General features: G+C 54.1%; 1 protein-coding gene across 3 annotated transcripts; it reads right to left on the bottom strand.

Moving 5' to 3' along the window:
- Window positions 1-5,141: 5,141 nt before the first annotated feature.
- Window positions 5,142-19,537, bottom strand: RGS14 (regulator of G protein signaling 14). 3 transcript variants are annotated; one of them, XM_025434706.3, is made up of 15 exons: window positions 19,321-19,537; window positions 11,526-11,547; window positions 11,175-11,353; window positions 10,728-10,820; window positions 10,490-10,633; window positions 10,085-10,228; window positions 9,857-9,968; window positions 9,430-9,533; window positions 8,785-8,988; window positions 6,996-7,072; window positions 6,624-6,750; window positions 6,461-6,542; window positions 6,307-6,353; window positions 6,117-6,231; window positions 5,142-5,858 (listed from the first exon to the last, which is right to left on the bottom strand). In XM_025434706.3, exons 1-15 carry the CDS (start codon window positions 19,363-19,365, stop codon window positions 5,656-5,658), a joined length of 1,698 nt encoding a protein of 565 aa, XP_025290491.1. In that variant the 5' UTR covers window positions 19,366-19,537; the 3' UTR covers window positions 5,142-5,655. The 3 variants fall into 3 exon arrangements, with proteins under 3 accessions (XP_025290491.1, XP_035570966.1, XP_035570967.1); XM_035715073.2 differs by having other exon boundaries at window positions 6,624-6,768; XM_035715074.2 differs by lacking the exons at window positions 11,175-11,353; window positions 11,526-11,547 and having other exon boundaries at window positions 6,624-6,768.
- Window positions 19,538-23,094: the final 3,557 nt, after the last annotated feature.

Consider the following 23,094-nt stretch of genomic DNA (forward strand, 5'->3'; position numbering starts at 1 on the left):
TAGCATACTCCCAGATGGCATTCTCATGTTCTAGCTTCTACATTCTAGACTTATAGGTTTAGACCTCAGGTCCTGAGCTCCACATTCTGGGCCTGAAGCTCTAGGCCCTGAACTGTAAATTCTCAGATGCAGGCTCTGGGCTCTGGGCTCCAGGATCTGAGCTCCAGTCTCCTGGCTCCAGTCTCAGGCATCCGATGTCCAGCAGAGCAGGAGCATTGCCTAGGCATTGAGCTCTAGGTTCTTGGCTGCAAACTCCAATCCGAGATTCCAGACTCCAGGTTTTTTTTTTTTTTTTTTTAAGATTTTATTTATTTATTCATGAGAGATATACAGAGAGAGGCAGAGACACAGACAGAGGGAGAAGCAGGCTCCTCACAGGGAGCCCGATGCAGGACTCGATTCCTGGACCCTGGATCATGACCTGAGCCGAAGGCAGACACTCAGCTGCTGAACCACCCAGGTGTCCCTTAGACTTCAGTTTTTATTTTTTTATTTTATTTTTTTACAGATTGTATTTATTTTTATTTTTATTTATCTACTCATGAGAGACAGAGAGAGAGAGAGAGAGAGAGAAAGGGAGAGAGGCAGAGACACAGGCAGAGGGAGAAGCAGGCTCCATGCAGGGAGCCCGACGTGGGACTGGATCCCGGGTCCCCAGGATCAGGCCCTGAGCTGAAGGCAGCTCTAAACCGCTGAGCCACCCGGGCTGCCCTACAGATTGTATTTTTAAGTAATCTCTACACCCAATGTGGGGCTCAAACTGACAACCCTGAGATCAAGAGTCTCACGCTCTACCAACTGTGCCAGCCAGGGTACCCCTCCAGACTCCAGTTTTTAGACTTCAGGCTTTTGGCTCCAGGTTCTGGGTCTGGGCTCCAGACTCCAAACTCCAGCTGTATACTCCACACTCCAGGTCTGGGGTCTGGCTTCCAGCTCCTCAGCAATAGGGCTGGAAGATGGCAGCCTACTTGGCCAGTGGGGTTATTGCTGCCCACCTGTCTTCACGGGCTGGGACTTCATTCTGGCAGCCAGTATCCTGGGCTAGCCTGGAAGTGGATGTCAGTTCTATGGCACTTCTCCTTGGCCTCCTCCTTCTGTTCAACCTCTAAGCCAGTTCTCTGGACACCGGAGCTGCGATGGTCACAGAGCACCCCTTGCCTAGACCATGCAAGAGTCACAGGATACACCAATGTGTCCATGTTCTCAGCTTTTCTTGGACCTGCCAGGACCACCAGGGACATAAATGGTGCCTCCTATTTTTGTGCAGTGTTATGGGCCAGGGTTGCATCTGATTCAGGGTAACCAACCATGTGTGTTCCTCCCTATTTGGGCCTTTCTTTTCCTGTGAAAGCTGAATTCCATCCTCTAATCCCGCAGAAGCTGGTGTCACCTGACCAGCAGGCCAGGCCCCCTGCAGGGTGCACCTTGTGCTCACTCTTGGGGGTAGCGATGGCTGCCCCAGGGAGCATCTGCCCACAGCTGTGTCAGCACTTCCAACCAGACTCCAGGTGAGTAGCTGATGCCTCTACCTGCCCCCACCCTGGCCCAGAGCCGAGGTCATGGTGTGGTTTGTGCTTGCCCTGTGCCCATCTATACCATCCACTTTACTGTCCCCCATGAATTTCAAGAGGGGTAAGGGAACCAGAGACAGGTAACAAGTTTCTCTCTCAGAGGCTCAGGTCCTATGGGCATCCTCAAGGCAGTCACATCTGCTCTCTCTGCCTGTGTCCTCTGTAAGGTGGGGTGTTGGGGACTGTAGAACAGTCAGCAAATGTGTATTCTCTCCCTCCTTTCACTGGGTGCTAGGTAGACAGGCTGACTCCCCTCTAAGCTTCCCATCTGGTGGGGTGAGGGGAAACAGCTCCATGATTTTTCCCAACCACCCAGGAGTTCAGCTCCATGCAGTGCATTAAAACAGCCTGCGGGTTGACCACCTGGTGCCTTCTGCCCCTGGGCCTGGACCCCTATCACCACAGTGAGGGCCCAGGACTTTGAGGGATTCTGAGATTGCAGAGCTGGGAGGAGGGAACTGGGTCTCCCTCAGCCCAGGATAGCTTTAGCGGACATATTGGGGGATTGTGGCAGAGGGACACAACAGCCCAGCCAAAGTGGGCCAAAGTAGGTAGTGGCTGAAGCACCCAAAGAAGAGTTGCTTCTCCTTCTGGAGAAAGGGATGATGGGCCAGCATGATAAAGAAGTGGCCTTGAGAAGTTCTTTGTGTTATTATGAGTATTTTAGTTGCATCCTTTAAAAAACACTAAAGCTACAGTGAAAATTAAAGCTCCTTTAACTACTACCTCCAGTCCTGGTCCCCTCCCCATTTTCCTGTCTGATATGTATCCTCTAGAACAGTCTCTATTCTTTCTGTATATTTATAAGTGTGTCTCTATGTTTGTGGTTTATAAAAAGGTATCATGTCATATGCATCGCTCTATTTTCTTTTTACCAAACAATAACAAGTCTTGAAGAACTTTCCACAGCAGACATGCTGTACTCAATTCTTTGTCTGCCGTGTGGTATTGGCAGAGCAAAGACACACCACCACCTTTTTGTTACCCCACACCACATGCTATGTGGTTTTAATTTTTAGCAGAAACTCCCAAGCTGCTCCCCAGAGCAGCCATATCAATGTATCCTCCCCTGAGAGGGTACTGGCTTCCCATCAAGAGTTCCTACAGTATATGGGCCCTCCCTGGTGTGTGTCCCTAACTCAGACAGCCCGTATGCTGGTCAAACTCCAGCAATAAATTTCTTACAGGATCCTGGACTAGTCACTTCCCCTCCTGTAGCCTTAGAGTCATCCCCACCAGGCTATTTTGTCATGAGGATAAAAATGAGATAAAAGGATGGAACACAACTAACTTGGGGGCCTGAGTTGATGTGAATTTTCCTCCCTGCTACAGGAGCTAACATCTATAGAGGCTCTTCCACCTGACTCACGACCTCCTCTATCATGGGGTAATTGCATTTGTTGGTCCGTAAGAGTAGTAGGCATCACTGCTGGGTCTGGAGAAAGGCAGGGGTGGGTGAAGGGTAGGCTTGCCTGTAGGATCTGCCAACTTTGGGAAGATACCCATGTCTCATCTGATGTTCCTAACTCTCTATCCTGGCACATGGAAAAGTGTCTCTGCCCCCAAGGGAGAAGCCCCAGGGCCCAGAATGTATAAGGGATGTTCTATAGCCGATTGGGGAAGTGGTACAAGTTTGTCTCCCTACCCCTATCTGGCCACAGACTGTGATCCTGGTGCTATGCTGTCCCCTGTCCAGGACCCCCACTTCCCTGTTGTTCCTGCTTCCTTCACTGGGTCTATCTGAAGCTGTGGAATCATTTCCCACTAGGCCAAAGGGATACAGCAGTGACTAAGATGGACAGGGTCACTGCCATCAGGGCATGGTCATTACAGAGTGGGATGAGCACCATGAAGGAAGAAAACTGGACAGCATGGTAGAGAACAAAGTTGGGGAGTACTTCATATCTGGTATCAGTCTATTTGGGCTGTTATAACAAAAATACTAGAAACTGGGTGGCTTATAATCAACAGAAATTTATTCCTCACAGTTCTGGAGTCTGGAAGTCCAGGATGGAGGTGTCAGCACATTTGGTGTCTATGAAAGCCCTCTTCTAGCTTGTAGACAGCCTGCTTCTTGCTCCGTCCTCACAGGGTGGAAGGTGTGGGGGAACCCTCTGGGGTCTCTTTTATAAGGTTAGTAACCACCCTCATGATGGAGCCATCCCAAAGACTCCACCTCCTAATGCCATCACCTTGGGATTGAGATTTCAACATATGAATTTTGGTGTGGGGGTGGTGGTGGTGGGGACACACAAACATTTAGACCACAGCATCAGGTGACCAGGGAAGTTTCCACCAAGGTGTTCAAGCTAAACAATGAAGCAGGACTTTTGTGGTTATAGGTCTTAGAAAACCCACTCAGAGTCACAAGCACATGCACACAGAAAGGATATTTTGGCCCGCCTACATGAGAATGTCTAGGGGTAGTTGACTTCAGGCATGGGTGTATTTAGGTGTTCAGAGAAATTTTCTCAGGAATTTCCTCCCATCTCTATCCTGCTCTCCTGTGTTGGCTTCATTCACTCACAGGTTCTCTCCCTGCCTGTCCTCTGTTCAAATCCCCAGGAAGTGGTAGATGACCATGACTGGAATTTTCACTGGGGTCAGAGGATCAGTCTCGTACAACACTCTGATTGACCAGGCCTGGGTCATGAGCCCACCTCAGCAGCTAGGGGGTCTGGTCAACCCAGCCAAGCAAAATGGGCAGAGGGGGCAGAGGGGGCAGAGGGCTGAAGACCCCCAAGAAAGGCTTGGGTTTGACTTCTGGAGAAAGGAGGTGGGCCAGTGGGCCCCACTGATCTCTCCCAGGATTTTCAAGGGTGAGGTGCCATGATGGGGGTGGGGACACAGTTCCTGGCAGAGGGGACAGCAAGCACAAAGAACTGGAGTAGGGAAGAGAGTTTGACCTAAGAGGGGCAGGAGGGCCCCTCACTCCCCAGGTGTCCTTTTGAGGTTCCCACGTCTCCCCGTTTCCTCTGTCTCAGTGGCACCGAAACTGAGTCTGGCATCTCTGCCCACACACTGGGCCCTCCTTCTGGGAGGTCCTCCCTGCTCCCCCTCCCTATGAGAGCTGCCTAGGGACAGGGATGACCACCCAGCCAAAGCAGGCAAGGGACAGAACCTGCCCCTACCACAACGACCAGTAAGTATCCTCCACAAGACTTTAATGCATCCAGAGGAGCCCACAGCCATGTCTGCAGAGACACACTCAAGCACCAGGAGAAGCAGAGGACAATAATCAGATGCTGTCCTTGACTCAGATCCAGAGACTGAGGAATAGCATGATGACGGGTGGCAGAGGCACAGCTCCCTGGAGGGTTCTTCCCCTCCCTCCCCGTCCTTCCTCTCTCCCTCCCCCCTTTCTCCTTCCCTCCCCAACTCTGTCTCTCATATTCACACCCCAAATAACTCTGTGCAGTCAGGAAGAGAAGTTCTGACAACAGGAAGTTAGGGGGCATATTCTGAGGTCCCCACGGGCTTCCTGGCACTGACCTTGGTGACAGAGGCAGTGCAGTTTAGCGGGGGTACACCAGGTAGACTGGCACACAAGGAACACACATCACAGGAGAATAATAATTACTATTATAATAACAATATTGTACATCCAGGACAAACCCAGCTGCCCCAGGCCAACTGCAAAATCCATACATCCAGCAGCCTATGTGAGTAAAGTAAGGGGCTGCCCGCCTACACCCCCAAGCCTTACTCATACCAGCTCCCTGAGGAGGGGCCAGCCCTTCCTCCTGCTCCCTGCTGAGGCTTAGCACAGGGTGGGAAGGCTGGCACTGCCAACGCTGCCCCTCTGTGCTGGGCATGCCTGTACTGGGGAGGCTAGGCCCACCTCCCCTTAGTGACCTGGCAGCAAGGGATGGGTGAGCAAACCTATGAGGGACGAAGTGGTGGCAGCTGTGGGGTGTGGCTCCTCTGAGCCTGCTCGCCACCCCTTTCCAGCTCTTCCTGCGGGCCTGCCCATGGCAGGAAGGGGCCAAGGACACTCATGGCACAGACAGGGCATGCAGAGTGGGCCCACAGCATGCTTGGCCCGCCAGGTGCCATGCAGCCGGCCTGGACTGTTGGGCAGCCATCAGAGGGCTGAGTGGGCAGTGGAGTCTGAGGTGTCCCCCTTGGGCTGGACCTCTGATTCAGTCTGTGGTGGGGCCTCTTGAGAGTTGGGTCCTTGGGCAGGCAGCTGCAGAAATTCTGGAAGCACCAGGTCCTCTTTGCAAAGAAGGCCCCTCTGGTCGTGGGCTCCACTGCTCTGTACCCGATTCAGCAGCTCCACCAGGCCTAGGGGTGGCCACAGAGTCAAGAGGCCCACTGATCTGCCTCGGCCAGCCCACTACCATCTTGCTGCCTTTACTATGACCACAGCCTTCCTAACCCCCTTCCACCCTTCAGGACCTCTGGTCCCCCAACCCCAACAGACACTCTTCCAGCCCCCAAAGACATACAGGTCCCTGACTTAGCTCAAGTCTCTCTCCACAGCACCCACTTTCAATGATCACCAATGCTTCTGGTCCCTAGCTCTCACCATCCCCAAAGTACCTTCAATATCACAGGTCTGCCGCTTCCCAGTGCTACTACCAGGCCCCTCAGCCAGTGAGTTGAGGGACAGTGGAGGAGGGTGGATGGCCTTGTTCTGGGTTCTAGGCTGGCTGCCCTGTAAGAATGTGGAGTCAGAGCCACAGCTGGGAGGGGAGGTACAGTGGGGAGAAGGGAGAGCCCTTTCTCTCACCTGGCTGAAGCACTGGGGTATGTCTCCAATCTGGGGAGTCTTCACACCTGTGGCAGAGAGTGCCATCGTTAGTGTTTGTCTCCTACCTGGACCCCTTTCCTTCTGGGCCACAGCCACCTCCAGGGACCAAGCCCCCGGGCCTTTGTTTCTCTACCTGGAAGAGTGTTCAAAACCAGTCTCTGGGCGGCCACTGAGCTCACTAGCTTCCCCAGATCCAGCGGCTGCTTCTCACCAGGCTGTGGGGACAAGTCAGCAGCCCGCTCCCTGCCACCCCTCCCCTGCCCCGCTGTCGTCCCCCCCCCCTCCTTCCCCCTTACCAGGCACAGTGCCACCTCTTGCGGGCTCAGGCCATGCTTCGCCAGAATGGGCTGCAGCGCGTCCTGCAGCCGCTTGGTGGACTTGGCGGAGATCCGCACCACGCGCTCCTGAGCCACCAACTCGAGCCTGCATGGGACCCTCGCACTGCAGAAGGGTGGAGAGCGGACCTACCTCTCCCCCAACCCACCAGGGATAGGTCCAAGAGGGGCGGAGCCTCAACTGGGGAGGTGGGATAACTTCGGGGTGAACCCTTAGCCTCAGGTATGCCGTTAGCCCCAGGGGCAGGACCTGAGAGGTAGAACAACAGCCTGAACTGGAGCCCAAACAGGTGTTGAGACCCAGGACCCAAGCCTGGGAGGAGAGGCACTCACTCGAAGGTGATCCTGTTCTCCAGCCGCACCTCCTGATCCGCCAGCACGGTGCAGTCCTGATCCAGGACCAGGGCCTTCTACAGATGCCGGGTAGGTCTTAGAGTTCCTCCCTTGCCACCCCCAGCCAGCCCCAGGATCTGAGGGAAACACCTCACTTCCTCCCATGGCCCCCACTGGGGCCCCTAAGTCAGAGGGATGGGCCAATGGGCAGGTAGGTGGTAGAGATGCAAATGGAATAAGACAGCTGGCTGGAGTTGGAGCCTAATATGCCCAAGTCCAGGCAAAAGTATGGCAAAAAGGCTGGACAGCTTTGGAAAAGAAATGGTGTTATAGGAAGCATGGGAGTGGGGTGAGCACGAATGGTAATGGGGCTGCTTGGATAAGGAGCAGGACTAGGTTCTGGATCATGGAGCTACCTCTTCCCAGGCTAGGCCAGGCCAGGACCTGCCTCTGGGACAGCTGCTGCCTTGTCTCTCAAGCATGTGAAACTCAACCAGACCAGCTGGATGCATTTCCTTCCTCATCACCCACCTTTGATCAGCTACCCAGGCCTTGTCTACTTCTCTCCATCCCCACCTACTAAGGATACTCCTCGTCTCCTCACTGCAACAAGAGCCCCTCCCCCAAGACCGCTGTGAGGCCAGAAGGATGTGAAGTATCTGGCGCAGGGCCTGGCACACAGTAGGTACATAAACAGTAGGTGTAGTAACTACTGCCCCTATAGGCCCCACTGCCAGCCCAGGGCAGGGAGGCAGCCTCTTCAGGGATAGGCCGATGATGTGCTGCAGCGACAGGTGGAGTGTGGGTGGGGAATTATATTTAGCAGTCGTGAATGCCCGTCTGGGCTTCAGAGGCTGCATGGGTGGCCTGAGTGGGCAGAGCTCCTCCCACAGTTGCCCTCACAGTCCCATTCTCCAGGTCCTAGAACTTGACCTGCATTTCTTACCCACATCTAGGACTTCACTTAAGCTGTTTCCTCTGCCTAGAATATCCTCTCCCAGAGCCAGGCAAACTCTTCCACATCCTCCTTCTCCCTTCAACAGCTGCCTCTTCCATGAAGCCTTCCTGGAACCAGCCAGAAAAGCCTACCTTCCCCCAGAAACTCTCTGAAGCTTCAACTTCTCTTCCCTGATCACATCCTGCCTGGCTCACTTCTAGCCTATGGATCTGGAAGACAGAGCTCAGGCCTGGGTCCCTCTGCCCACCCACCTGGCAGGGCCTTAGGTCTTGTCTGGGTGAATGAAATCCTGTAGGGTCTCCCTAGAACAGAGCATTCTTTCTTTAGATTCCCCTCCCTTACTGGCTGGTTCAGTTTAAAGTGAGTTTGTCCTTATACTCCTCTTTAAAGCTTAATGCTAGTTTGCATCTCAAGTAGTTTTTCTTGGGCTAGGTGCGTTTGGATGTCCCTGATGGCCATTTCAAGGATGGCCAGTAGGAACTCTCGGAGTGATGGGAGAAACTCAGCTCTGGCAGTGGTTCTCCTCCACTCTACCTCCCTAGAGCATCACAGTGAAGATGATGGGTGTGCTGGAAGCTCTGGGTGGGGGTGAGTGGGGGGAGGGGATAGGATTTTCATGGGATGAGACTGGAAGCCTGAATTTGAGGAATTGGTGCTGGGTTGCTTTGGAATTGGGCATGGGGGGAGGGAACGGTTGTGTTGGGGACTAGAATTAGGAAGGGAGTGAGGATAAGAATGGAATTGGGATTGAGGTCATAGCTGAACAGAGAGAGGAATGGGGTTGGAGTCAGGATCGGGAAGAGAGAGTTGGGGACCAGGCCAGATTCACACCTGTTCATTGCCCACCAGGTAGACCTTGATGTCAGGTAGAGAGAGACCTCGTTTCTCACAGATGCCTGCCAGCATGGCACGGATTGTGAGGCCAGGTCGGGCCAGGGCCAAGGAGGCTGTGCCATCTGGCAGGTACACGCAGCAGTACTTCCCTGGCCGGCTTTCACTCTCACCTTCTGTGCTCCCAAGGCTCTTCCGGTGGCTCTGATTCAGGACAGGAACAGAGGGAAGGTCATGTGTACACATTCAGGGACATGCAAAGAGGTACACAGACAGGTAAACTCACTGGGGCACACACATACATGAACACACATACCTAAGGGTACACTTTTAGGCAGGCAAAGACACTCTTCCTACAACATGTATATGCTCACTCAGATGTAGGGGCACCCAGAGATAGGTCCTCCCACCGGCCCATATGCACCTGCTGTGTACACTTAGGCACCCACACGTGCACACACACAACCTAACCCTTGCCATGCATGGGGCCCAATGTGGTGGGGACAGGAAGAAAGTAAGGAGTATGAGGGCTTGGTAGGAGGGAGGTGGAAGTGGGGACCATGACTAGAAATGATGGCAGCCCCACAAAGGTGAGTGAGTAGTGGCCCTGGCCTGCACCTCATCTCCTCCCAGCAGCTGGCTCACCTCAGATTTGCTGTTGACAAAGGCAAGGAAGCCAAGGTCCAGGCTGGCAGATGAGTTGAGGGAGCCCTGGGACTCTCTGCGCAAAGGAGCCCCACCTGCCAGTTCTATGAGAGAGGGAGCAGTGAGCAGAACAGCCCCTCCTCCCTACACCCCTTTCTCCACAACTAGGTGGATCTGGCTGGAGCCCTCTCGCAGGAGTCTAACGTGGCCCGGGACCATGGAAGTGTTGCTACTAAGAGGGCTTCCTAAAATTCTGGGGTCTAGCCTGGAAACCAAAACACCGGGGAAACGTGATGGTCAACAGGGATCTCTATTTCGGTTTTCACAGATTTACAGATGTCCATGGAACAAAGTAGGAGGAAGGAAGAATTATCAAAGCTTGCCCGACCTCCCACCGCAACTCTTCTCTATGGCCTCCAACCCTCACCCTTGCGGAAAGACTTCCGGAGCGGGCGACCCCCAGAGCCCTCAGCGGACGGCAGGTGCCCCAACTCCTCCACGCCCAGAGGCAGCGACTTCCCAGACTTCAGCTTCGGCTTCTGCGGGTACAGGAAAGGCGCTGGCGCCAGGCCGGGCTCCAGCTCGCCTGCAGACCAGGGGCACACCCCTACAGATCTGCACCTGGCCCCCGCTTCCCCCAGCCCCTCGTCCGCACCTTCCTCGTGGAGTCAGGGCTGCCCGGGCTGGAGGATCCAGGTTCCCGCAGGGGACGTCCCTCGGCCTCCGCCAGGAGACATTCGCGGTACAGCGGCGACTTGACGAAGCGCGCGTAGCTATCGAACTTCATCAGGTTGAAGATCTGCAGGCCCCGCGCGGGGAAGGTGAGCCGGGGGCGGGGCGGGGCGGGGCGGGGGCGGCGCTTGGCTCGCAGCCCGCCTCCCCAAGCCCTGAGTATTGGCCGGAAAGGCTTTAGCCCCTCCCACCGGCCCCTTGGCCCCGCCCCGCCCCCTCGGCCCCGCCCCAGCCTCCGCCAGCCTCCGCCCCCGGGCCTGGCCCCGCCTCTTGCGCCTTCTTCCAAGGCCACGCCCCCTAGCCCCGCGAGGCCGTGGGAGACCCCGACCTGGAGCTGCTGCGCCCGGAACATGTCCGGTCGTGGTTCGGCCAGCACCTCCTCGCCTAGCCAGGCCTGCCGGTCGATGTTCACTGGGCTCAGCGCCTGGCTAGACAGGAATTCCTCGTAGATGTGGCGGGCCTCCTGAGCAAGCTGTTGGAGGAGGGACAAGAAAAGATGAGGGGCATGGCCCAGGGCATGGCCCAGCTCCGGTCCCACCACTCCGCCCCCGCTCCCCTTCCCTCACCTGCTGCGTGTCGCTGGCCGGGATCTGCTGGAAGCGCTCGCAGGCCTTCCAGAAAGTGACATTCTCGGCGCTGAACTCCTTCTTCAGGAACTCCTGGCGCAGAGAAGGAGGAAATCAGAGGCACAAAGACCCGGTCAGGGAATTCCATCAAAGACACTGGGATAGAGATAGGGCCAAGAAGCCAAGTCAGGCAGATAGGGCCAGACAGATGGGGCCAGATTGGAAGGCGTACAAAGAAAATGAGAGGCAGAGACAAGGAAAGGTCCCTGCAGAGAGAAGAGGAAGAAGGTGCCAAAGAAGGGCCAGAGGAGGCAGCCAACAGAGGAATACCATTCTGGCCAGCCTGAAGCTCCATCCACGTCCTCTCCCATGCCCGTTGCCCACCCCTGCAACACACACCATAGTGGCCACTGCCATCTGCCCTCCCAATCCCGCCCCAAGGCTTACAGTGAAATAAGCCAGCCCCAGTGGGTCCTGCAGCAGCCGCTCGAATGACAGGCCCCAGCTGGCCACAGGCTGCTCCTCGGTGGGGAAGGGGCTGCTGGGGCCACTGGGGAGGCTGTGGATACTGAGGGAGCTTCCTCGGCTCTCGCCCTGGCCCTGAGGCCCTGCCGTGCTGCTCAGCTCTGTAGGTGGATGGACAAGGGGCGGTAAACTTTGTGGCCTTCCCCAGCCCCTGGCCCAACCCCATCTGTAGGTACTTTCCCTGGAAAGACAGCAAGTGACAGGGACCCCACCCTGTTTCCACATACCCTCCCCCACCCCAAGCAAGCCTCCTCCATACCCTCTGTCACTTACCTCCGTCTGAGACAGCCAGAACCTATAAGAGACCCAAGGTAGGCAGTCAGAGCTCCAGGTGGATTCTCAAGGGGACAGTTCTGGGTTCAGACCCCAGGACTGGAGCGGTGTTCTCCTCCACCTGGAGGGCCGGGCCATTCCCAGCCAGGTCACTGCTTGCTCAGCATTTTGGTCTGGCTCCTCCTGGCTCCCCTTCCATCATGTGCAAACCACTGTGTGCTGGGACTTATGCCAGTTACTTTCTATTTGCTCCTGGTTCCCTCCTCCCTCAGCACGTGCTAGGTAAGCCCAGGTGTACAGCATGGTGGGTTATCAGCATAGACTTTGAATCTTGTCTTTGCCATTTACAAGCTGTGTGACTTGTTACTTGCTTGTCTCCATCTGCAAATCGTGTATGATGATAATAATAGTAGCTTACTTCCAGGGACTGTTGTGAGGATCAAATCAGTTTAATAGATTTCTAGCATCTAGAACAGTGGCCGGCATGTGGTAAGTGCTGTATGGATGTTTGCTGGTGTCTCTAGCCAGTGATCTTTTTTTTTTTTTAAGATTTATTTATTTATTTATGATAGACATAGAGAGAGAGAGAGGCAGAGATACAGGAGGAGGGAGAAGCAGGCTCCATGCTGGGAGCCTGACGCGGGACTCGATCCCGGGACTCCAGGATCGCGCCCTGGACCAAAGGCAGGCGCCAAACCGCTGAGCCACCCAGGGATCCCCTAGCCAGTGATCTCTTTGTTGTAACTGTTTCCTCTTGGAGAGGAAGACCCTGAGAGACCCTGGGCCCCACTCCACCTTAGGCTGGTTCCAGGATGCTATTTTATAGTATAGAACAGTCATTCTTAGACTCTAGTGTGCACTGAAATAACCAGTAGGAGCCCACCTCTGGAGATTCAAACTCAGCAGGTCCAGGATGCGGCCAGAGACTCTCCATTCCCAACAAGGTCTCAGGCAATGCTGATGCACTGGTCCATAGACCACACTGTGAATAGCATTGCTATAGAGACCAACTCCGTCCTTACCCCACCCCCACCCCACACACAACTCCGACTTCTCTGGGAATCCCAACCATTAGTGAAATAGAAACCCTCCTTTCAAAATGACTCTCGCAGTGATTTCCGTCGGTCCTTCCTACCTTCCTAGCAGCTCCTCCAGCTTCCTCCTCATCTCCTACCCACACAAGGTGGCCTCTACCACTCCTTGCCCTTTCCCCCTCTTACATCTCCCTCCCAGATCCAAACCCATATAGCCAACTTCCTGCTAACATCTCTGCCCAAATGTCCTATGAGCCCTTCCAACTCAGCCAGTCCCAAAGGAAGCCACCTCTGCCACCACCAAATCAGGGCATTGAACCCATTTCCCTACATCCTTCCTGTCTTTCTTCCCACCACCTGAGTTCAATTATCCCCAAGTTCTCCTTCTCTCTAGCATCCTATATTCTCACTAGGCCTGTCACAGGAGTTTCTACCACCTGTCCCTTTGTTACATCCCCAGGAAGCCTCTCCCTGCCCTTCCAGCTGGAATCTCCCTCTTTGCTCCCCACTCTCACCTAGGAACACTCAGATCCCACATCTGTGGGCCAGAGTTGGCCTGCAAGTATGTAGGACATTTTTTTCATTTTTAGTTTATTTATTTACTTTTCAAGATCGTATTTATTTATTTGAGAGAGAGAGAGAAAGAGAGAGAGAGACAGATGGAGCAAGAGAGAGAGCATGAGCAGGAGAAGGGGTAGAGGAAGAGGGGGGAGCCAACTCCTGGGCGAGCATGGAGCCTGATGTGGGGCTCCATCCCAGGACTGGGATCATGACCTGAGCCGAAGGCAGACACTTAGCTGACTGAGCCACCCAGGTACCCCTCATTTTTAAAAGTGTTTCCCACATTTAAAAACCAGGGGTCTGGGATCCCTGGGTGGCGCAGCGGTTTGGCGCCTGCCTTTGGCCCAGGGCGCGATCCTGGAGACCCGGGATCGAGTCCCACATCAGGCTCCCTGCATGGAGCCCGCTTCTCCCTCTGCCTGTGTCTCTGCCTCTCTGTCTCTCTCTCTCTCTCTGTGACTATCATGAATAAATAAATAAAATCTTTAAAAAAAATAATAAATTTCTAAAAAAAAAAAGAAAAAAAAAAACCAGGGGTCTTATATAAACTACTTCCCAGCATGACAACTTTGGCTGGCACTCAGCAGCAACTGCCTTCCCTAGATGGGGCTTATGTTCTTTTTAGGGGTCTCTGAGGCCAGTTTGATGCATTTATGCTACTTATGGCGAGAGATGCTGCCCCAGACTGCCTGAGTTCCAGGTTGTGCTGTGTGATCTTGGATAAGGCGCTATATCTCTCTGTCCTTCAATTTCTTTTTTTTTTTTAATTTTTTATTTATTTATGATAGTCACACAGAGAGAGAGAGAGGCAGAAACATAGGCAGAAGGAGAAGCAGGCTCCATGCAGGCTCCATGCACCAGGAGCCCGACGTGGGATTCGATCCCGGGTCTCCAGGATCGCGCCCTGGGCCAAAGGCAGGCGCTAAACCGCTGCGCCACCCAGGGATCCCTCAATTTCTTTTTCTATAGAAATGGAGCAAATACTTTTCCTGACTTCAAAGGGTTGCTGTATGTAAATAAGTTAAATATATAGTTAAGGAACTCAGAACACTATCCGGCATGAACCATACTGTTATTGCTGTTGTTATCTTAGTATTGGTGTCTGACCCTGCTCCACTTTCGAGTTTGCTAGCCCCGCGACGGAGGAAAGAACACAGGTGTTGGGGTCTGTCAGACACAGATTCAAATCCCAGCTCTGACCTTTCCCAGTTTTATGGCTTTGGGCTCCTCCCTGAGCCTCCTCTCCCCCTTGGAGTGTGGAGGTAAGAGGCTGCTGAAGAAGAACGAAAGTTTGTGCAGAATGTGGCTGGGAGTGGAACCCATCTGTAGGCATCTGCCCTCCCCACACGCTCTCCCTTGGCCCACCGGGCTCACCCTAGCCCTCGCCCTCCTTCCTCAGCACCCTCGAATCTGACAGCTTCTTCCCTTCTTCCGAGTCAGCTCCAGTGGCTGCTGGAGGAAGTCCCAACTCCCAGGGTGCGTGAAGATGATGAGTTGAAGCCCAGGGTCCCAGCCTGCTGCCTCCATTCCTGGTACCCTGGTGCACCTGCCTGTCCTGCCTGCTCAGGGCTGCGGGCACCATCTTCTGTCCAGGGCTCCTCCAGGAACCATCTTGCCTCCCCCTCTCAGGTGGCCTCCTGGTCCTCCCTCCCCCCTCACCCACTGGCCTCTCTGCTGCTTGCCCTCCTTCCCCGGCCTCAGCCTCTCCCTAGCTCAGAGCCCCCGTGGCTGCTGGGGCGGGTGGGAGCTGCAGATAGGGCCCAGGCACCTGGGGCTGTAGGCAGCCCATACTCCGATTTTGTTTTATTCTTGACATTATGTTGAATTGACTGTCAGTGTCTTTAGGCTGGCTCCCAGGTCTCATGAGCTCCCTGCCTGGGGGGTGGAGGGGGGAGCAGTTGCTGGGTTACAGCTGAAGCTTAGCCTGGGCCTGACTAATGAATCCCTATAGCCTCCCCCATTTCCCTCTCCCTCACTCCATCCTACACTTTATCACACACACATCTTCACACTCCTGTTTCCTGCTTCACTGCTTTCTCCTGCTGGGTATCTGCTCCTGCTCCTCTCACTGAACTCACTGCTCTCCAGTCTTGGCTCGTCGACACCAGTCCCCTCCAAACACCAGTTGTCCTGAGCCCTCCAGCCCACCACACTTCTGCTCACCCATGTCTAGGCCTCTCTCTCCTTACAGTTTGGTAGCTCCCAGAGAGCAAGCCTGATTTGTAGAGGGAACCAACCTGAGCCCCCTCTCACAAGCACCCTCTTGCTCTGGGGCCAAGAAGCAGCCACTAAGGCCCTAGCAGTCCTCCTCTGCCTCCCATGAGGCCCTGCACTCCCTTCACCAGAGATCCTTCACCTCTGAATGCCCCATCTCTGTGGCCTGCAGTTCACCTTTGCCAGTCCCTCTTGCCCTGCTGGTTGTTGATCTGGATCGTGGGGACTGAGGTGGGAGGGAGTTAGGATAGAGTCTGGTTTCAGTTCCACCATTCATGAGCAAGTAACTCTCACCTCTGGGCCTCAGTTTTCCCCCTGGGTAGAATGGGGCTCAGCATCCCACTTTCTTGGGGCTGCTAGGAAGAATGAGCACGTATGTGAAAACAGCAGGTACACAGCTGTCAGGGGCTCTGCGGACCAGGGCTCCAGGCTGCCCAGGCTCCGTGGCCTGGGGAAGTTGTGCGGAGGAGGGCTGGCCTTACCCCACCCTGGCTTGTCTGAGGAGAAGTGGTAAGTGAATGGGAGAAAAGGGGAAGAAATGATGAGGAAGGGTGTGGTGGAAGGTGACACTCCTGACCCATGGTCAGGCTTCAGTTTGGCATCCTTTTTTCTTAGACCCTGGAAGAGCCACTGGTATCTAAGGATACTAGGGTGAGAGTGGAGTGGCCCAACATTTCTGACCTCTAATTGTGTGACGGGCACTCTCGGACATACACATCTGTGTTCTCACTCTATCTTCAAATCTTTATCCTGTGTAGCAGGTGTTAATAGCCCTGTTTTACAGATAAGAAAACCTAGACCCAAAGAAGTTGCATAGCAGGGAAGCAGCTGAGCTGAAGTTAAAAGCTAAGTGTTCCCGAGTCCCTGGGTGGCTTAGTGGTTGAGAGCCTGCCTTCAGCTCAGGGCGTGATCCCAGGGTTTTGGCATCAAGTCCCACATTGGGCTCTCTTCAGGGAGCCTGCTTCTCCCTCCACCTATGTTGCTGCCTCTCTCTGTGTGTCTCTCATGAATAAATAAATAAAATATTAAAAAAAAAGTGTTCCCAACCGGAGCCTGAGTCCTGCCTCCCACTAAGCTGCCTCCCTGTGTAGACAGGAGATGTACAAGGGGAGCTGGGAGGCCCAGGGCCTCAGCCCTTTGGATACAGGTGGGCAAAGCCATTCAGGGGTAAAGGGTCCAGGGGGTCCTCTTGAACTCCACCCTCTGGAAAGGTCAGACCTCAAAGGGAGAGCCAATTTACTTAGCATCTTCTGTGCTGGCACTCTGTACCATCACCTCAATTGATCCTAGTTTGGGGAAACTGAGGCCCCAAGATCCTCTCTGGGTATATGCAAAGAGAACCCTGAGTGCCAGTTCCCTTCAGCCTGAGTCAACCCTGTGGAGACAAACCCTAGCCCAGGCTGGATGCCAAGAATGCAGGCAGAGCTATGGTAAGGTCTCTCCAGGTGGAATGGCTAACTGGGCCCCCTGAGAGTGACAGGATATGATAACCACCACTCTCTAGGCTTTAGGCCCAACCTCCTCTTAGGCCATGTCCCTGTACACACACCCTGTGTTGCCCCACATCTAGCCCCTTCCCCATGCTACCTCCTCTTCCAGATGGCATATGCTTTCAAGAACTTCATACCACAATGCCCAAAGTGATCCAACAAGTCAGTTCTCCCATCCCAGGTCTTCCTCAAGCTTTCTCTACCCTGGACCTGTGGCTCTTACTCAAATCTGAATTTTCTTCTAGTATTTGTACCTGTGTCTTTATGCTTTGCCAGACTGGGAGCTGCTTGAGGGCAGGAGCTATGGCAACACGTTTGGGTCTCCAGTGCCCAGGACAGGGCCAGCGTAGAGCAGGCCTATGGAGGGGCTGCTGACTGAATGACTGCCTGAACAAATGATGTGGTAGTCAGGGTCCTGTAAAGATGTCTCTGGGAGGGGGCTGGGAGCCATCTCTAAGTGACAGGTTTCATTGCGACTGCCTGACAAGCTGAGTGGCAGAAAGACGAGGCTGACAAATGAAGCTGCTGCAGCAGGGAATAATGGCAGCCCGTGGGTGGAGGTGGTGGCAGGGGGAGGCAGGGGAGCACAGAGCCAGGCAGTTCTGGGAGGTGGGGGAACAATGGCATTGAGTCAGAGAGGTCGGGTTCAAATGCATGCCCCTCAACTTGCTGGCTGCCTTCAGCCTGTCACTCCTCTGAGCCACCCTCGGGAGGTAACTCATGAAAGGAGCTTGACGCCTGGTCCACACCTGTCTCTGTGTGCATCCCTGCTGATGCCTGTCCACCCCCCCCATGTCAGCCGAGCATGGTCTCAGAAAGATGACTGGTGGCCAGCAAGCAACCAATTTGTGACCTTCAGGATTCCGAGAGGTGACATGGAGAGTTCAGAACAGACCCAGGAAGGGGTCTGTGTGTGTGAAGATTGAAGGTAAATCTGTGTGTGAAGGTTGTTGCAAGGAGCCAGGGCTGGAGGCAGAATTGGGTGCCCTCCCTCCTCTGAAAGACTGATGTTGGGGCAGAGAAGCCATAAGTTGACGTGGGAGGGGCAGAGACTGGGTCTGTCTTGAGGCATCCTCAGTTGCCCTGCAGTTCTGGGCACTGCTCAGAAGCACCAACTTAGCTGCCCTCTGGGGTGAGATTGGGAGTGGACATTCTCCTGGGCCTGGACATCTGAGTGTCATGCCTCTGGGGTTGGAGTGTGAGGATCTTAGGTTCTTGAACTTTCAAAGTTAGGTTGATGGTAAAGACAGTGAGTTGAGGAACTGGGCCAGCCTGGTGGGGTTTGCCTCTCTCCTACCCAGCTAACTGGGGCTGGGCAATAAAGAGACACTGGAAGAAGGAGAGGAGGAGGAAGGTCTTTGGAATTAGGAGGCAGGAGTGTGGGGTAAAACCTCAGTTTCTGAATGAAGCAGGGGACCCTTGAAGAGGGGCTGAGAATGAAGGGAGGCATTGGGCTGACGTTTATAGAGGCACCACAATGGGCCAAGGGCCTCATATTCATCATTCCACTTAATCATATCAACAAGCCTTTGAGAATTGTTCCAATTTCCTCATTTTACAGGTGAAGAAACTGAGGGTCAGAGAGGACCTCTAGTAAGGGATAATGGAGCCACAGCTGGAACCCAGGTTTCTCTGGACCCATTGGTTTTGTCCCATAGTCCTAGGCCGGGGCCAGGTTAGAGGCTAGGACACTGTGTGGCCTTCCTGGGGTTGTTAGGAGGGACTGGGGCTCTGCCAAGTGGGGTGGTATGCTAGGGAGAGAAGGAAGGCCCCACACAGCCTGCTCCATCAGCTGAATGAATAAAGAAGCTGGACTGTCCAAGCACAGCTCTGATTTGGAGGCCAGGCAGCCAGGGAGAGGGTTTAGGGGGTGGGTCGGCTGCAGTAGCCAGGGCATCCTAGAGCCCAGCTATTCCCACCCTTCCTGGTAGCCCAGGAATAAAACAGACAAGCAGCACCAAGCTGGTCTGACCCCGCTGACCCTTCCCAGGCCACCCAAAGACTACTCCTTCTGGCAGGAAGCCTCTGGAGCAGGTCCAGCTGAAGGGCAGTGACCCACTGAGGGTTACCCTTTACCTGACCTTGGGTGTCAGGATATGGGTGAGGAGGGGAAGGCCGAAGCTAGGTGAGATGTGGGGGTCTGGGCCACTGTGGGGGTTGCAGGGGTCAAAGGGCATGCCAGGTGTTCCTGCTGCCCTAGGATGTAGGCAGCCCCAGATGGTGCCAAAGTGGCAGGAGAGGGAAGAGTGGGGACCAGAAGCCTATGCCCACTGTATCTGCTCTCATCTCAACAGTTGCCCCAGGTCCAGCAGGGTCATCTGGGGGGTCCTAGGGTAGGGCACCAGGTCCCACTGCCTGCTCCTGTTTGTACCCCAACTTCTCCTGCCCTCTGGCAGCATGCAGGCTCTTGCCCAGCCCTGCCGGGTGTGCCTCCTGAGCTCCACCCTGGGTGTGCCCACCCCCTCCCCACGGGCCTGGCCTGGAGCCCACACTCACCATGCGCCCGTTGGGGACACCCAGGTGCTTGGGCTTCCCCGGCATGCCGCCGCTGTTCACGGGTCCCTGCCGGGAGGAGTGCCCACCATGGGGACCATGGGCAGCCCCGGCCTGAGCTTGCACGGCGGCAGGCAGGCAACGAGAGAGCTCAGCTCTGCTCCTGAGGGCCCTTACATCCTGAAACACAGCTCACTACCTCTTTTCTCTGCCACAGGAAGTGTCTCTATAGAAACCGAACCACAGAAAGAAGCAAGGTCTAAGAGAGTGAATGCCTCTTCCTACACACACACACACACACACACACACACACACAGGCACGTTCACATGCACATACACATGCCACCAGTGTGCCCTTGGCAAACGCCCCACACAGTCACCAGCACATCAAAGAGGACTATGTGTGCCCAGGAAGAAGCCCAGTCTGGTCTGGCCCAGACCAGGGAGCTCCAGGGTCGCGTCTGGGCACACAGAAGAGTGCACAGACTAAGGGCACACTTAGTCACCTTTATGCACACTGGAAAGGGCTCGTGTGGACATGTGTACCAAATATGCACACATGGACTCTACTCAGCACACACTGGTCTCACACCTGCTGTATGTGTGCTGGGTATATGCACACTCAGTACCCCTCCCCCAGGCAGTTATGCACATGCACTGCCTCTTATCTCCAGATAAGATCTTGGAGGCCCAGCCTCGTGCCCAAGTGTACAGACAGATGGACACCTTGTGTGTACAATCATGTGCAGACAGGCTATTCGGGTGTGAGTGTTACAAACACATAGTCTCTCCCTTCATAAGAAACCCCTGGGTGTATATATAGTCCCTTGGACAGGGGCATGTGGCAGGCACAACTGTATACAGGCACATAGATGCTCAGCTCCCCCGGCGATATGTGCGAATAGGTATGCACATGCTTCTCCCCGGAGCAGGGGAATGGATCGATTGCATCTATGTGTGACACCTGTGCATTCATTCTCAAGTAAAAATCCCACCTTAGTGTAGTACCGTCAGCTGAAGAATGACATGCTGCCTCCCAGCCCCGGCCCAGGGTCAGCCGAACTCGGGGCTCTTAGCCAGAGTCCTCAGTTTGCTACTTTCATACACGGCATGCACCCACTACAGGACTTGTGTTTTACCTTAAGTATGGGCTTACTGCCCTCAAGTCACTCCCCGCCCTGCTTTGAGCCCCTCTTCTGTTTTCTATCCTCTCTCCTACTGTCCTTTTCAGGCTGTGACTTGAACCCTTCAGTGGCAGAAACTGACTCTTCACCACAAATTCATGTCCTCTTCCTCTGAGCACATGGTTAAACTACTTTCCCAGGCTCACTTGCAGTCAGGTGTGGCCTTATGACTAGTCCCATCAATTAAATTATGAATGAAATGTGTGCCATTTCTGGGCCACGACTTTTATATAATATATGACCTCCACATTGTCTCTTTTACCCTTAGCTGGCTGAATGTAGAAGAGTGAGGGATTGTGAAGCCACAGGAGGAAGGAGACAGGAGCTTTGTATTAGGGCCCTGTGACAGACTCTGACCTCCAGTAAGGTCATCTCCTCCTCTCCTCACCTTTCCACCATGGATGCCAATTTCAGCTCTGACCATTACCCCGGCCAACCCTGGGACTTCCCATTTTCTCTTAGTCCTTATCAGGTTTTCTCCTCTCCAAGAGAGCGGTAGGGTACCTCCAGCCCTCAAAACACTGCTCTCGACTGCTCTCTCCCAGGCTTCCCACAGGGAGATATCAAGTACTGATATCTAGTTGTTCTGTGGGACATCTGATGCCCCTTCCCTCTGGAGACTTCCCTGGCTTAGGTCTTGGTATCTCTCATCTGGTCATAATGACCTTCTATTCAGTCTCCCCATCTTGGGAGGGTAACCCCCCTCCAATATCTTCTCACCATAGCCAAAGAAATCCATGCTGGTCACTCCCATGCTTAAAACCATCCCATTGCTTTCTGGAAAAAGGCCATGTTCCTTAGCTGGAAATTGAAGGCCCTTTAAGTTCTGGCCTCAGCTACACTCTCCCTCCCCTCAGCCATTCCGAACTGCTTTCATCCCATATGCTCTCAGGCATCCCTCTGGGTCCTTACATCTCCTGTTCCCTCTGCTGATAATGCCTTTCCCCTTGCTGGGAAACTCCTACTCATTCTTCATGACCCAATTCTAGGTTCTGGAACAAATATTCATATTTTTACTAATTACTTATTAATCACCTCCTTTGTGCCAAGTGAGGTTCTTAGATGCTGGGGTTTCAGAGGTGACCCTAACTGAAAAATATCCCAGCCTTCCTCCAGGTCTAGTGGAATGTACATATTCTTGTTTGTATAGATATAAATCTCTGGAAGGGAATACTCTTTGAGAGGGGAGTGGCAGGGGACTTTTGTTGTATTATATGTCTGTATTACATATAAGACTATTACTTTAATAAGCTACTTAAAGACAGGTGATCCAGAAAAGATGTCTCAGCACTTATTCTTGAATATGTTCATTCATTCAAAAGGGCAGCTTCTTGAAATAAAGGAGCAATAAATGACACTCCCTCTCCACTGTAACAGGGGTTATTTACTCAAATAGCTAAAGGGGCCAAGCAGGTGCTATCATTTGGCCAGCAGGGAGGCTAGGTCAGCAGAGGAAGGCTTTTGCGGGGCCTAGTGGGGTTGGACCTTCAGGATTTTCCCGAAAACCTAGAAATTTGGATTTCTGATAAGTCTGTCGGTTTGAAAATACCAAGGGGCGCCTGGGTGGCTCAGTCGGATAAGCGGCTGCCTTCCGCTGGGGTCACGATCCTGGGATGGAGCTCCAAATCTGGCTCCCTGCTGAGCGAGGAGCCCGTTTCTCCCTCTCCCTCTGCCCCGCGCTCCGCTCCGCATGTGCGCATGTGTGCGCGTGCACTCTGGCTCTCTCTTAAGTAAATAAAATCTTTTTTGGGGGCAGCCCGGGTGGCTCAGCGGTTTAGCGCCGCCTTCAGCCCACAGAGAGGCAGAGACACAGGCAGAGGGAGAAGCAGGCTCCATGCAGGGAGTCTTACGTGGGACTCGATCCAGGGTCTCCAGGATCACGCCCTGGGCTGAAGGCGGCGCTAAACCGCTGCGCCACCCTGGCTGCCCAAGCAAATAAAATCTTTAAAACATTTAAAAATATATAAATATTGTATTTAAATCGTTGTATTGAAATAGCACGAGCAGGTAAAACAGAACTCTATACGGCTGTGGGCCAGCAGATTTTGACCTCTGGTCCACAGGCCGCTTTCCTGGACCATTCGTGGCTGCTGCAGGTGCAGTGGGCAGCACTCAAACAGTTTGAATGCGGATGGGTCCCAACTGGTGTCCCGGGACAGGACCCGGGTCTGCTCCTCCTGATTAAACCCGACTGATTCGGGAGTAGTGTAAGCCCTCAACTGGGAATTCTACATCTCCAAGGGCATGAAGCCAGGAGAGAGGTAGGGCCAGTGACGGCGGCTTCGGACAGGCCAGCCAGGCCACTCAGTGCATACGAGGGTCGCGGGAGTTAGAATTCAGGCCTCCGCCTTCCATTCTGCATTCTTTCCCCCAAGACTGGGAAACGTTACTCCAAGGAGGTCGTTACAGTCTTCGTCTACCCAGCCCGCGCGAAAAGCCCCCCTCAAAACTACAAGTCCCAGCATGCCTCGCTTCGCAGACGACCTCCGGGCTGCCCCTAGTCAAACCATCCCTCTGTTTCTCATTGGCTCACAAGCCTAACGTGCTGTTCCATGATTGGTTGCATCTCTTGTCGGTCGTAAGAACTCCTTGC

The sequence above is a fragment of the Canis lupus genome, chromosome 4, assembly GCF_003254725.2.
Source record: "Canis lupus dingo isolate Sandy chromosome 4, ASM325472v2, whole genome shotgun sequence".
NCBI classification, from domain to species: domain Eukaryota; kingdom Metazoa; phylum Chordata; class Mammalia; order Carnivora; family Canidae; genus Canis; species Canis lupus.